The following is a 14,375-nucleotide window of genomic DNA, read 5'->3' as shown; positions in this document are numbered from 1 at the left end:
ACTAACAAGGTACAGGAAAAAGAAAGTGTGTTGCTGATTCTGTGCTTTTAATCAGAGGACAGGTTAAGAATTGATTATAATAGTCATTCTTTAAAGAAGTAATTTCAGCATTCCAGATAAGAGGATTGATGCATCCTTTCATTTCTCTGTATTGTTTGTCTCACAAAATCCTTAAATTGCAAGCATTTCTCTTTAAAAAAAAAAAAAAACTACTTTAGAGTTAATTGACAAATAGGATCATGTGACTGAAAAGGTGGACAAACTCAGGAAATTGATGGCAAGAAGTTAATTTTGGCTGGTGGGGTTTTGAGGCTTTATGTTTCAACCTTCCTTTACAGTGTTGTGTAATGGCAATTAACAGCCCCCCAAGTAGCCTAGGCCTAAATGTCTGATATTGGATATTGTCTTATTTTGAATGAGAGGAAAATTGGGACAAATTGTCCCTTGGCTTAGGCCTACTTGTTGCAGCTTCACACCTTAACTTTATGATGCACAATACATTAGTCTTGATAGGTAGGCCTACAGATAGACATTATTATGGCTAACAGTCAGGTATTATAAAGTAGTCCACATCTTACAGTAGATAGTGTCGTGTTTATTAGTGTGGGCGTATTATAATGATGCACTTTACACTCCATTGAATGAACGTGAGAATGACAACTGGCATTTGATTGGTATATTTCTTTGAAATGTAGAGGGAATATAATCAGTGCAGAGCGGTAGATAAAAAAATATTTTTCTATGGCTCTGAATCAGTGTATAAACTTGTAAACACTGTTGACATGTTTTTGTAGTGACTCTACTGACTGAAAGGGCTGGTAACCTACTTCTTGTCTCATAAAACCCTAATCACATTTAATATAAAACTGTGTCTTTTCCCCTTGCAGATTTGTTCCTTCTTCCAACTGCTGTTCACTTCAGAATAAGTGAAAGCTATGGATAAAGCTTCAATCACTCTCCCTTATCCATAGCAGAAAGCCAGGTCACATGTCCGTGCGGGAATAATGGCTGCACAGGAACCATCACCACCATCTTCATTAGAAGGCAACAAACCCGGATTCCCTAAGAAAATACTGGCCAACAAGCTTGAGGACAAACATTTGTGTAATATTTGTCAGAAAATTTTAAGAAGGCCTTTCCAAGCCCAATGTGGTCATCGTTTCTGTTCATACTGTTTTAACAAAACTGTGAGGTAAGCGCCGTTCCTGAGGCAAGATGCTATTAGCTAATGTTACTAGCTAGTGGGCTAGTATTTACGGGCTAACCCAAGCCTGTTGGCTAACATTTGTTAGCTGGTTATCATTTAGCTTTACATATAATGAAGCTGCGTTGGCATTACACGTCGAGGACAACATATTTGATCTGAACAGGCAAAGAAACAATCTGTATTTTCCGAATGCATCCCTTTCCTTTGTGTACTGCTTCAATGTTCCTTTCAGTTTCAAAAGACACCAGATCCCAACGAATGAAATCAGTGCGTGCTTGTTGGCTGAAATCTGTCATGTGTTGCTATCCAGCCTTCTTGCCTTATTGCTACCCTTTGGTGTGTGACCCGATGCAATTCTCACTGTTGCCGTAATGCAACTGTATTACATCTACATGATGAAGGCAGTGGAAATATAAATTATGTCCTTGACTGTTAGTAAGTCATGATGCAATTATATCGGCGGATTTAATGCTAGTGTTAGTCTGTAATTTTAAAGAGGCTGACTGTGGTTATGTCTGACTTCACAGTTCTGGACCACAGAAATGCAGTGCTTGTATTAAAGAAGAGATATTTGAGGAACCAACATCCATTCTAAAACAAGGCTGTGTAAGTAACGTTAACTCGATTTCAGTTCACTCACTCATCAACTTGTATGCTTCAGCTGACTTTAATAGTATGTATTACATGGATCAGTTTTGGTGACTTCCTAAAATGTTGGGATAAATTGTTACAGTAGCCTAATTATTACTGACATTGTTGTTGCTTTTTAACCAGTAGTTAAGTAATTCACTCAATGTATTTTAGATAACATATTAATGGAGGAATTTGTTGACTAACTGTAGTCAATCACAGTGAAGCCACATTGAATGTCTTTAAGAATAAGCAATATGTTTTTTGTTTGTTTTGTTTTATTTTTAATCTCAGGCTTTTCCTGACAACGCAGCAAGAAGAGAGGTAGAGGCTCTAGCAGCTGTTTGTCCTAATGAAGGCTGTTCTTGGACGGGCAGCATTAAAGAATACGAGGTAAAGAGCTTTTTCATGAGCTGTTATTGACATTTGAAATAATAATATAATAATGGAATATTATATTCCAGCAGATATTTCCTTCTTTACCTCTTGATCCTTGAATTTCTGAATTTCTCTTCATTGCTCTTTTAACAGCTTAGTTTCTAACGCTTAATTTAACACTTCACTTGTATGTTAATTTAACATAAAAAGTCATCTTAAAGCTGCAGTTGGCAAGTTTTTTTTGATCATATTCACTGAAAAAGACATTATGCTCCGACAGAACAACATAAATCAGCCGGTTTTAGAAAAAACCCGCACTTCTACCTCCACCTAGAGCCTGTTATTTGTTTTGCAAAAATCCACAGCTCCCGGTTCTTCTGGTCCAATCAGAGCAGGGGTGTGTGAGATCTGACTGTCAAGTCTGGTGCAGTCTGGTGCACTGACGAGCACAAACTCGATGAGAGGGTGCTTGGTAGTGGGGGAGGGGCATGAGAGTTGTAAACAGTCCCCTCAATCTGTCAGACTTGCCAACTGCAGCTTTAACAACTGAATATTATGTTAAGGGTATACTAAATGTAGGTAGAACAACTATGAACCTCTAATCTGTCTTAGATATGGTTTATCCACTATATTATATTGCAGTCTTAAAATATTGTAAATAAAGTTTGAAGATTTCTTTGTCAATTTGTATTTTTGTAGCTTACCCACGAAGGAAAGTGTGACTATATGATCATCTCATGTCCCTCCTGTAAAGAACTTCTCCGGGCTAATGAGTTGGAACGGCACAATGAACGAGAATGCCCGGAAAGAACATTGAATTGCAAATACTGCAAAGAACCTTTTCAGTTTAAAGATATCAAGGTAATGGCCATTTGTTCAAAATGTACGAGCATGCATTTAATCAGAGTATTTCTTGAACTCAACCAGTATTTACCATACGTTTCTACTTGAAGCCACAATGAATAATATGTGTTATTATATTCTGTTGAATAAACTAAATAGATAATTGTACAGACACATAGCATAATCAATCACTTGTTTCTGTCTTGATATTTGTAGGCTCATGATGAAATATGTCCAAAATACCCAATGATATGTGAAGGATGTGCCAAGAAAAAAATTCCCAGAGAAAAGGTCAGTAAGTTGAAGTCTACCCCCACTGTTGATCTGCATCATTGACAGAACAGAAGGTACATGGATGTGCTGTCCTTAAATTAGCTAGCTTTTAAGATGCCTAATCAGAGTGGTGTATTTAAGCTCTCGCAGTACTTAAGTAGATGAGACATTGCATTGTGCCAGAGGTAGCAATGCTGCCAGGGCAGAGAGTGGCTCAGCAGATGGCCAGCATAACGCCCAGTGCCTCTACCAGCTTGATGGAAATGTGAAGGATTACAACTGGAAATTCAAGGCTGGTTGCATACATCCCCCTCATTCTCCATTTCAAGGAAGTCAAGTGCATTATTGAGCGGGAATTTGGCTACGTAATTAGCTTTGCTTAAGTAATAATGTATTTTTTTTTTATGTGTGTGATTAAAAGTGCTTTTCACCTCATTGGCTGGTCTTGGAATGACATGTGCATTGTTTGATGTTTTAGTCTTTTTCATTTTCCCTTCTCCTGACAGTATGTGGACCACATCAAGCTCTGTACTAAATTTAGAGCACCCTGCAGATTTCATGTGGTGGGCTGCGATATGTCAGTGAGTGATTTTTTCCAGATTCTTGTTTTGTTTCTTAAATGGATGCACTGTATGCTGTACAATTTAACAACACATGTCTAGTTATGTTAAAATGTTAGCAACACATGCATATTTCATTCGATTTCCAAATTGCATTACTTGCAATTTGTTTAAAGGTATGTTTGTATCACATTGCAGTACAGCAACAAGGCGAACACACCACATTTAGGGCATTTTCAGACCTATAGTTCGGTTGTTTGGTCCGCAGCAGGCAATAAATTGGTACGATGTTGCAAACAAACTTTGGTCCGGTTCGGTTTCACACACGCATTGTTTCTAGGCGGACCAAACTGTGTGGGAATTGAGCAGACAGCTTCCTCAGTTTTTTTTCTTCCGGCTATTTCAAGCTACACATTGGAGTGACAGTTTTGCGGGTGATCTTGGCTCATTGTTGGCATCTGTGACTTGGCAAATTGTGGAGTTTGGAAATGAGTCGTGACTGCAGCTAGAAAATAATCTGATTTACTCAGCCGACCATACATGTATGAAGCATTGTTTGTATCTCCTCATGCATCCACGTTTGTCCCATGTTTCACGTTGTTAGGACCAATTGTGCATGCCATTTATTTAGGAAGTGAATAGGAAATTAAATGTACCTAATTTTACCAACATTCCAGTGATCTTAACTCCCATAATTCACTACAACTAGACCGTTGGACCTGTTTGTTTTAGGTTGGGTTTCTCACTAGCAGGACCGCACCAGAGTTCGTTAGATGGTGCGGACCGAGACCACCTCTTTTTGGAGGTCTCGGACTGATCAATTTGGTGCACACCCGAGTGCGATTGTTGCATTCCGACCAACACAAACAAACTGAAACAAAGGCTCAAACATCCTCGAGTTTGTTTAAAACAAACTAAAGGCTGTCTGTGTGAAAACGCCCTTAGTGTGTCGTTGCTTGTGTCTCAGTAGTGTTTAGGGGGGGTCTGCATGCTTATCATGTTTTGTATAAGTTAATGCCTGGTTTGTGTGTGTTTGCATGCGTGTGTGCGTGTCTGTGCGCCCGTCCCCTATCAGGTGGAGAAAGAGAAGATCCAGGAGCATGAGCGCGCCTGCTCCTACGAGCACCTGAACCTGCTGCTGCACTTCATCATGGGCATCAAGGTGAACTTGGAGAGTTTGCAGCCCCAGAGCCTGGAGCTGGCCAGCCACAAGATCCACGAGCTGCACCAGGCGCTGCAGGACCTGGAGCAGAAGATGGGCCAGCTGGGTGCGGGGGCTCCCGTGCAGGGCGCCTGCGCACCCCTAACCCTCCCTCTTCCCACGCCCACGCTGTCCACCTCCTTCACGCCGCTGCCCACCGGCGTGGGCGCCGCCCTGGAGCTGCAGCTGCACAACGAGAAGACCAAGGTGGCCGAGCTCGGGCGCCGCTGCCAGGAGCTGGAACTGAAGGTGGGCACGTTCGAGAACATCGTGTGTGTGCTCAACCGTGAGATGGAGCGCTCGTCCGCCACCATGGAGGCCTACAACCGCCAGCACCGCCTGGACCAGGACAAGATTGAGATACTCAGCAACAAGGTGAACAGACCACGTGTGTCAGTGGAAGGAAGTTCAACATTTACAAGGTCATCCATTCCCATGTTAACTGCTCCCACTTCATCTTCAATTTCATTTTTTGCCTTGGAAATCTGCCTCCTGTCATTTTGATATTAAAAACACTAAATGTAGCTTTTGCACGTTTTAATGTCCATCTAAACCTTTTTAATGTTATTTTTATTATCTCATTGAACCTGCATCTTAAAGACTTTCCTTTCATTTCCTTTCCTCATTATCTCTTACATACATAAGTGCTTCTTTGTTACCTGTAGTGCTATTAGATGGACCAGGCTAACTTTTCAAGCTCTCCGCTGTTGGCTTGAAATGCCATGTTTTGGTTTTCCCCAGGTGCGTCAGTTGGAGCGGACGGTGGGTCTGAGGGATCTCTCCATCGTGGAGATGGAGGGAAAGATGAAGGAAATGTCGGCGGCCACTTATGACGGCGTCTTTGTGTGGAAGATCTCGGACTTCAGTAAGAAAAGGGCCGATGCTGTGGCCGGCAGAGCTCCTGCAATGTTCTCCCCCGGTGAGTTTCCCTGACAAGTTGTCCCCATAATGAATTATTTAAACGGTTGTAGCACCTTTTGACGGGACTAAAGGGTCTAAGAGATGTTACGACCCGGCTCTAAGCCGCAACATACAGTAAAGAGGGAGTCGGGACAACAGCGATAACTTTAACCAATAAAGTATTTATTTAAAAGTAACCAAAAGCAATAAATAACCATTACCAAAAAATAGGTAAGGATTAAGGATTTCTAGGGGAAAGTAAAAGCATGTATGCAAGTGTGTTAATGTGGGTGCGTGTATGCCAAAGTCAGTATGATGTTCCAAGATAGAAAGAAAGTGCTAGTGGGAGAGCGATAACCCAGAGGTGCCTGCAACAGAATGTGCCTAACAGAAAAGTGCCCAAATCAAGAGAGAACAACCCCTTAAATACCCACACACCTTCACCAGGTGTGTATGATTAGCTAATTTGGGCAAGCTAGGGCTGCATTGCCCATGCAATGGCCATGTCAGGCCTGAAGGGGTACAGGGGGTCGTAACAGAGACTTCATGGGTAAATAGCTTGAGTAGAATTCCACTGAGTGTGGATGCGCTTCAGAAAACCCAACCCAAAACTTGCACAACAAAAGCTCCAGTCACCTTTGCTGTTTTCTGTTTGAATAGATAACGTAATAGCCAATTAGATGAGATATACTATAGACAAGATCGGCCTATTCCTTGACTGTTTGTGTAATATTTAGCAGAAACAGGTTCTGTTTCACAAAGGCAGAATTAAGACATCCAAGATAAGTGATAAAGCGAGGTTTGACATAGCGTTGTCTGGTCATCCTAGCTCAACTCGTTTCACTAATGCCAATCCAGGATGAGTAGGAGCGACTATGTCAAGCCAGGTATAAGTAATTCAGGATGTGTGCGCGTTCTCGTTTCTGCTCCAAAGTGCCCACGGTTGGAATAAAAAAGACGCGGAAAATAGCGTCATTCACACAAAGTGAACAATGGCTTTTGACATAGACTAACAATTAAGTAAAGTTGTCCTTTTTGGAATGGGGAATCATGGCTATTTCTGTACAACAGCAGGAGTAGGCGTGGTAGACCAACTGAATGTAAATTCATTATGCACCCATGTGAGTGCTTCCTTGTCTCGAATAGCGTCAATAAGAAAGCTTGCCACTGCAAATATGCACATATATGATATACCAATATTAATATTGTAGTTGAAAATACCTTCGAAAACTTGCCCCTCCACTCCCAATCAACTACAGTAGGCCCTAGGCTATTCATCAAATGTCTATCAATAAAATAAGCAAACAATGAGTACCTATAACCTATGTTAATAATTATGACCGCCGCTGTGGCGGCGGTCATATAGGTTTAGTCAGATTATTTTTTTTTTTTCTTTTTTCGCATGCCCAAATTTCCGTCAATGATTCCCGGGACACTGAAAGACCGGGGTACACGCGACTTGGTGGACATGTAACCCCACATGGATAGCATGGAACCATCGTTTTTCGTTTTGATCTGTAGCCCCTCCGCTGAATTGGACCCCCCGAAAGGAGGGTAGGGCAGACACAGTTTTCTGTGAATATCTCGAAAACCGTAGGGTTTAGGAGGACCATTTTTTTTTATGTTGATCTCAAGGGGCCATGTCAACCCATTCCATAACCACTCATTTCATGTATAAAGCCACCTAGTTAAACACAAAAAAAGTAAAAATGAGGTGGTGTAATTGAAGGTATCTGTGACCTAACATAGTCAAAACTGCACAAAATTGGAAGTGTAGGATCATTATGACACCCTATGTATGCACGCCAAGTTTTGTGGAATTCCGTTCATGGGGGCCACACAATAAATTAATTTATGTTACTATACACCAACTGGCCTGTAGGTGGCCGGAGACAGTTTTCTGTGAATATCTCGAGAACCGTGGGGCCTAGGAGGTCCACCTTTTTTTGTATGTTGGTCTTAAGGGGGCATGTCAACCCATCCCATTACCACTTATTTCATGTATAAAGCGCCACCTAGTTAAAAAAAAAAAAAAGCAAAAATGAGGTGTTTTTATCTCAATATCTCTGGCTGACAAGGTCAAAACTGCACGAAATTAAAAGAGTAGGATCATTATGACACCCTCTGAATGCATGCCAAGTTTTGTGTACTTTCGTTCATGGGGGCCTTACAATAAAATAATTTATGTGTACATTTAGTGGCGCATACACCAACAAAGGATTCAGGGACACTGAAAGACCGGGGTACACAAAACTTGGTGAGCATGTACCCCCACATGGATAGCATGGAACCGTCATTTTTTGTTTTTTTTTGCAGCCCACCGCTGGACTGGACCCCGAAAGGAGGGTAGGGCAGACACAGTTCTCTGTGAATCTTTTATGGTATGTTGGTCTCAAGGGCCCACATCAACCTGGCTCATAATCACTCATTTGTGATTTGCCCCCCCCCGGTAAAAAATGAAAATCAGTAGGATTAAAAGAAAGCCAAAATAAATATTCATCATCATCATCATGGCTGCATTTTCAGTATTGGCGAGAAGTAGTCGTTTGTCCACTAGATGGCGCATCGTTGCAGTGAGACGTAATTTTGTTGGAAGTTAAAAGTGGGTTGGAAAAACAATGGGCGCTTCATACAAGGACTGTAATTTACCGTGAACATCTAATAAGGATAGGGCGATGTTCACATGAAGTGTAATTCCCATTTCTTCTTGAAGCGAAATAAATCTAAGGATGTTTCGGACATGCTTGGTTTTTACTGCAGGTACATTAATCTTGTAATATCAATAAGGACCTAGGTAATGTTACCGTTAGCGTTGGTTGAGTGATGGAGGCATTTGATTGATTGCATTTGTAGAAAACTATAAATGCGGTTATACCAAGCAAATTGATAGCAGCACTGTTTGTATCTTTCGACTGTCATTTATTGCACGTGCTACAAAATCATTCTGTGCAATGGAAGATTTACCAACGTTACACCGGTCTGATACAGTTTTGCCTATACATGCGTGAGACTGAGACGCCTGTTTATTTTGTTTTAAGTGCGTGCAGGGTGTGAGAGGGGAATCGATGTGCTTTGATTACAGCTTGGTAGTTGTAGTCTGTGAAATTAAAAAAGCACGTGTGTGTGAAGTATCCAAACAATGACACCTTCATTTCATTATGGCTGCTTTAGCAAAACACCTTAAGCTACTGTGTAGTGGGTCCCATTTAGAAGTGGCTACTTCATTCGGCGCTTTCCTTGACTCATGGAGCTGCGTGAATGTTATTACAACTTTTCATGCGATATGACAGTTTAAGTCCGCTTGATACTGTAAGGCGTAAGCCATTGGTTTCAAAGGAGATTTTATTTGTGTCGCCAGCATAGCCTATTGACAATTTATGTTGTCATTAGGCCTACCTTATAATCCTACCTGTAGCTTAGGGAAGCTAACAACTTTCTATTAGGATCTAGTTTGTTAGTTACCGTTTTGTCATAACTCCCTGATGCATTTTTGCATTTAGAATAGCCAGAGCGTGTATATCTCAATCGGAAAATTAAACAATATCGGGTGCCTATGGACTAGTCTGGGTGAACCCAGCCTGATCTGCCAGCTATTTATTTTTGATTTCTTAAAAGATTGAGCTTGGTCTGATGAAAGCCAGACTAGCCATGGACCTCAGTTAAACAATGCAAGGGAACATGAATCAGCCTATATTTGCACTAACAATAACGGACAAAAGCTTTTCAACTTTGGCCCGTTAAAATGTGTATGAACAGTCTAGCGGCGCATTTCATCAAGGCCCATTTGGACATGTCAGTTATTTGCACCACTGGTTAGATGTAAAACAGCATTTCGTTTCAGACTAGGCTACTGTTACTTAATTTGTGCATTAACAATAACGTTTCAGACTACTGTTACTTAATTTGTGCATTGACAATAAAGTATTACATGAACTAAAGATGACTAAAATCTTATGTAGAAGAAGAAACATTCACAAAAATCCATCCATCCAAAATGACCTTTGTTTTTGATAGCTGTTGAAAACGACATGGAACTGACAGAGATGTTTTTGTTTATAAATACATAAAAATAAATAAATAAATAACATTATGCTGATACCTTTTGCTTTTCCCAAATACAATGTAGCCTACAGGTGTAAGTGACCTTTCATCAATCCAGTTGCAATGGATGAACTGTGATGAACTGCCCTACTTGTGATTGTTTAGAGATTTTAAAGGTTTTATAACAATTCTACATCTTCTTTGGCTATTCTACAATCTATTCACCTTTTCAGCACCAGTAGGGTACTTTCTGTGCAGCCGCACACACACACTCAGGCATGCCAAACAAGCATACACAAAAGTTTCAAGAGTGGGGGATGGAGTAAAATATGGAGACAAATTGAAGTGTGATTTATTTTCGCGGAACGGATGTACAGGACTGAGCGGCGGTCATATTTTGTACCGCTATGCGGTACATCTAGTTATAAGGCTATCACAATTAAAATAATAACCATATGGTAGTAGGCAGACAATCTGTTTTGTTTTGCGAGCAAATACATTTAGCAAATAGTTTATAAATGGAATAAAGCTCCTTAAAAATTAGCATGGAGGTCTGATGTGAATGACAGCTAGCAGAACCAATAAGACGACAAAATTACCATTAGAATTAACTTACCTTGGCTGTTAGCCTGGCCATGGTAACTTATGTGCCATCTCTTTTGTGAAACCAAGTCAGGGCTAAATTCATCCAGGATAACCTAAAAATCCCAGCTTAATCCCTTATCTAGGTTTTGTGAAATACCCCTCTGAGCATGTTTGTGTTTGTTTGTTGTTTTTCAGCCTTCTACACTAGTAAATATGGCTACAAGATGTGTCTCCGCATCTACCTGAATGGGGACGGAACGGGACGTGGCACTCACTTGTCTTTGTTCTTCGTGGTGATGAGGGGACACAGTGATGCCCTGCTTAAGTGGCCCTTCAACCAGAAAGTAAGTAAGCCATAACTGTACATGAGCACATTAGAAAATCAGAGTCTGTCACATGGTGGACAGTAGTTTGCATCTTCACATAAATGATACTGGTAATAGTTTTATGACTGCATTTGTTTATGATATATTCTAAAGACAGAGAAATGGGAAGTTTAAGGGACACCGAAAATGTAGATTCTGACATGAACTACTAAAATTAAGTATGCACACTTTTTTTTTTATTTATATTTCTACTATTTCAAACATGGGGGAAAACTAAATGCTGTAAAACTTCCACCTCTGGGGGTTTGTTTGCTTTAGTACTTAACTTTACTTTTGTTTATTTGTTTATTACTTAACTTTACTTTTGTTGAATGACACATAGTAAATAAACACATAGTTTTCTCAACAAAATACATTTTTACATTTTTAATTTTTAAAACTATTTAATTTACAAATTTGATATGTCAGCTGTCTTCAATTAGTTGTCTCAATAACTTCTACAGGCAAAATAGGCCTCTTCGAGCTAAACCATCTACTAGCAGTGTTTCCCATACATTGACTTATTTGTGACGGCCCACCACAATATAAACATTGACCACCACACAATGATTTTCCAGGTTGTACTAAATTGTACTTAAATCTGGTTAGCATCATAACCATGCTGCGCTAATTTGCTAACAACTGTTGCATTCAAGTTAATTCTGCAAACCTACCACCACAAATAGAATTCAGTTCTGTGGGAAACACTGACTAGTATCAACTAAACATGATGCTCTCATGAGTTAAGTTAACAATAATTAAATATAGCTATAGAGGTAATAAAAACGTTGAAAATCCAGTTAAAAACAATTCAATGTAGCTGTTTAGCTGTTATTGTTTGTTATACTTTGTTAGTTATGAATAACTTTGTGTAATTCTCCATTTCTCCATTCTTCATTGACATGATACAAATAGCTGAATGACTGAACAAATAAACACATAGTTTTCCCAACAAAAGACACGAAACACACCGGATAACATTTTTTAAAACTTTTTAATTCACAAATTTGAGCAAGCCCCCCCCCCGAACAGCAGAACATTAAACAGAGACATGAACATAGTGAAATGAAACAACACAGAATGATAATTTGGTTCAACACACTCCGACGAGACCCAAGGTTAGTGTTCATGGAATATGTACTTATCAATGTGCATTTTAAGCCTTGAAGTAATTTTGGACCGTAACTAGATAATCTTTTTATATGCTAAGTTGAGTAGGCTAAGTTAGTGTTAATTGACGTGAATGAACGGCAAAATACTTCCACACCGGTGATTTCAGAGCAGCAAGAGGGGCTTCGATTTCGGTCGGTTGATGTGTATTTTTAACTGCCTGCAGCCTAAAATTAGAGGAGTGTTGACCCCGCAGTTCTGTGTGTGTGTGTGTGTGTGCGCGTGTGTGTTTTTACGTCTTGGCACACATGCTGGATGTGACATTGGGGGTGTGGCTACATCGCCGATTCTACCTTTGAGTTCGAAGTTCGTGATTGAGATGTAATTTAAAAATAAAAGTCACGAAAATTAAAAACGAAATCATGACACTCCTATTCCTCAAACACTGCAGAATTTCATAAATAGCAAAAATGTCTGTTCATTGCAAGCCCGATCGGGGTTGTTTGTTTGATTCCGTTCAAACTTGACTTTTGAAAAAAGTGACTGTCCTAGTAAGTGCCAAGCCTTCCTTGACACTGCTGCACCAAGATCAGTATTAAGAGACTTGGTTACCCACATTCGGCGGTGTCTCACAGCAAAACGAAAGCGAAGCTACAACTGCACAAGGGCCAATGGGAAGCACAGTCATTTTTAGTCTTAGGTGGATACTGTATATTTTGGGTGTTGCTTGTATGTCCTTGGCTATGTGAGGTCACCGAACTAGGTGAGTGCCCTGAGATCTCAGATGTTCTCAGATGAGGCGGTGGTAGTGTAGTAGCTAAGAAGCTGGACTGGCATGCAGTAGCCTGAGCAGTGGGCTCAATTCCTGACTTCCACCATTGTGCCCTTGAGCAAGGCATCTAATCCCGAGTTGCTCTGGGGAAAATGGCCCTTGTAATATAATTGACATGTGTAACTCGCTTTGGATAAAAGCGTCTGCTAAATGAATAAACATAAACGTCTTCCGGATCTCAAATCTCAAAGCCTGTTGTTGGTCTACCTCCCAGGTGACGCTCATGCTGCTGGACCAGAACAACCGCGAGCATATCATCGACGCCTTCCGGCCCGACATCTCCTCCTCGTCCTTCCAGCGCCCCGTCAGCGACATGAACATCGCCAGTGGCTGCCCGCTTTTCTGCCCCCTCTCGAAGCTCGACTCCAAGAACTCCTACATCCGCGACGACACCATCTTCATCAAGGCCATAGTGGACCTGACTGGTCTGTAGGTGTAGCACCCAAACACTCCCCCACTGACCACTACCACCCACTTCCTTCCTTCTCTATCCTGGTGCCTCGATTCCAGAAGCTTTGCCTGAGCTTTCAGCCATTCCACACGCGGTCGGAGTTACCGTCTGATCTTTCGAGCATTGGGGCGGGCCAATGCCCCTTGGAGTTTGGCGCTGTTCAGCAGATCGTCACGAACAGTAAAAAGAAGAGTAAATTTGGACACTGCTAATCCGTGCTCTGAAGTGGTAGCCGAAATGTGGCCCCACAAATGGTGCGTTTTATTTATTTTTTTTCCCCGCTCTGGTCAGGGTGAGTACGGGTCTCTCCGACTCCAGAAGGCCGGCCGCCATAAGGGACCCTCTCCTCTGCACGCTCGTAGAGGTGGCTAGCTGTCAGCTGTGATTGTAATGTACAGAACTTTCCTTATCGCCTGTGCCATGTTTGAGAGGCACACTGCCTTTTACGGAATTTGAAGACTTTCCTTCAGCAGACTGCAGTACCCCCACTCCACTCCTCTATTTAGTGTCTTCAATATCTTGGCTTCTGTAGCCGTGCTACATTTAAATTTTCTTTAACCTGAGTGCATTTTTTGCATAGACAGACGTGGAGTTACAATAACAGTAAGCGGTTGCCCATGATTGGCCTTTCGCACCTCTAATCTGCTACATAATCTTAACTGCTAGTCTGTGGCAAACTGTATGCATTGAAGTCTTCTGACATTCCTCCTTAGCTTTGTGTGCCTATGATCTGGACTCCTGTGTTTATTGGTTATTATTATATGTAGTGGTGGACATTGCTTGAATTCCATAAGGTCCCAAGTGCAGACATTTTAGGTATATAAAAAAGTTAGGGAGAATGTGATGTGTACATGTGTGTCTGCGTCTGTGTGAGCTCTTTTTGGCTTCTCTGTATTACAGTACCAGTTGTTTTTCGGGTGCCCTTTTTGCTTGGTTTGCATATTGGATCTGTGGAAGATACATTCTAGTTAGCAGCAGATCAGGGTTCCTCACTGACCT

At 41.1% G+C, this 14,375-nt stretch overlaps 1 protein-coding gene across 2 annotated transcripts; it reads left to right on the top strand.

Annotated features, from left to right (window-relative positions):
* Nucleotides 1-978: 978 nt before the first annotated feature.
* Nucleotides 979-13,863, top strand: traf2a (Tnf receptor-associated factor 2a). 2 transcript variants are annotated; one of them, XM_048243960.1, is made up of 10 exons: nucleotides 979-1,192; nucleotides 1,735-1,813; nucleotides 2,132-2,230; nucleotides 2,915-3,076; nucleotides 3,275-3,349; nucleotides 3,838-3,912; nucleotides 4,967-5,467; nucleotides 5,834-6,011; nucleotides 10,814-10,962; nucleotides 13,140-13,863. In XM_048243960.1, the coding sequence occupies exons 1-10, from the start codon at nucleotides 1,005-1,007 to the stop codon at nucleotides 13,356-13,358; spliced, it is 1,725 nt and encodes a 574-aa protein (XP_048099917.1). In that variant the 5' UTR covers nucleotides 979-1,004; the 3' UTR covers nucleotides 13,359-13,863. The 2 variants fall into 2 exon arrangements, with proteins under 2 accessions (XP_048099917.1, XP_048099918.1); XM_048243961.1 differs by lacking the exon at nucleotides 3,838-3,912.
* Nucleotides 13,864-14,375: the final 512 nt, after the last annotated feature.

Source organism: Alosa alosa, chromosome 5 (genome assembly GCF_017589495.1).
Source record: "Alosa alosa isolate M-15738 ecotype Scorff River chromosome 5, AALO_Geno_1.1, whole genome shotgun sequence".
In the NCBI taxonomy this organism is placed as follows: Eukaryota; Metazoa; Chordata; class Actinopteri; order Clupeiformes; family Clupeidae; genus Alosa; species Alosa alosa.
The sequence above is the reverse complement of the archived record's forward strand: the minus strand, read 5'-3'. Positions and strand labels throughout refer to the sequence as shown.

What these genes read in the sequence shown, in the direction of transcription:
- traf2a (XM_048243960.1), top strand. Translation starts at nt 1,005, where the DNA reads ATGGCTGCACAGGAACCATCACCACCATCTTCATTAGAAGGCAACAAA. An exon ending in CCATTCTAAAACAAGGCTGT is followed by an intron (nt 1,814 to 2,131) that starts GTAAGTAACGTT and finishes TTTTAATCTCAG; the next exon opens with GCTTTTCCTGACAACGCAGC. An exon ending in AGTGGCCCTTCAACCAGAAA is followed by an intron (nt 10,963 to 13,139) that starts GTAAGTAAGCCA and finishes TCTACCTCCCAG; the next exon opens with GTGACGCTCATGCTGCTGGA.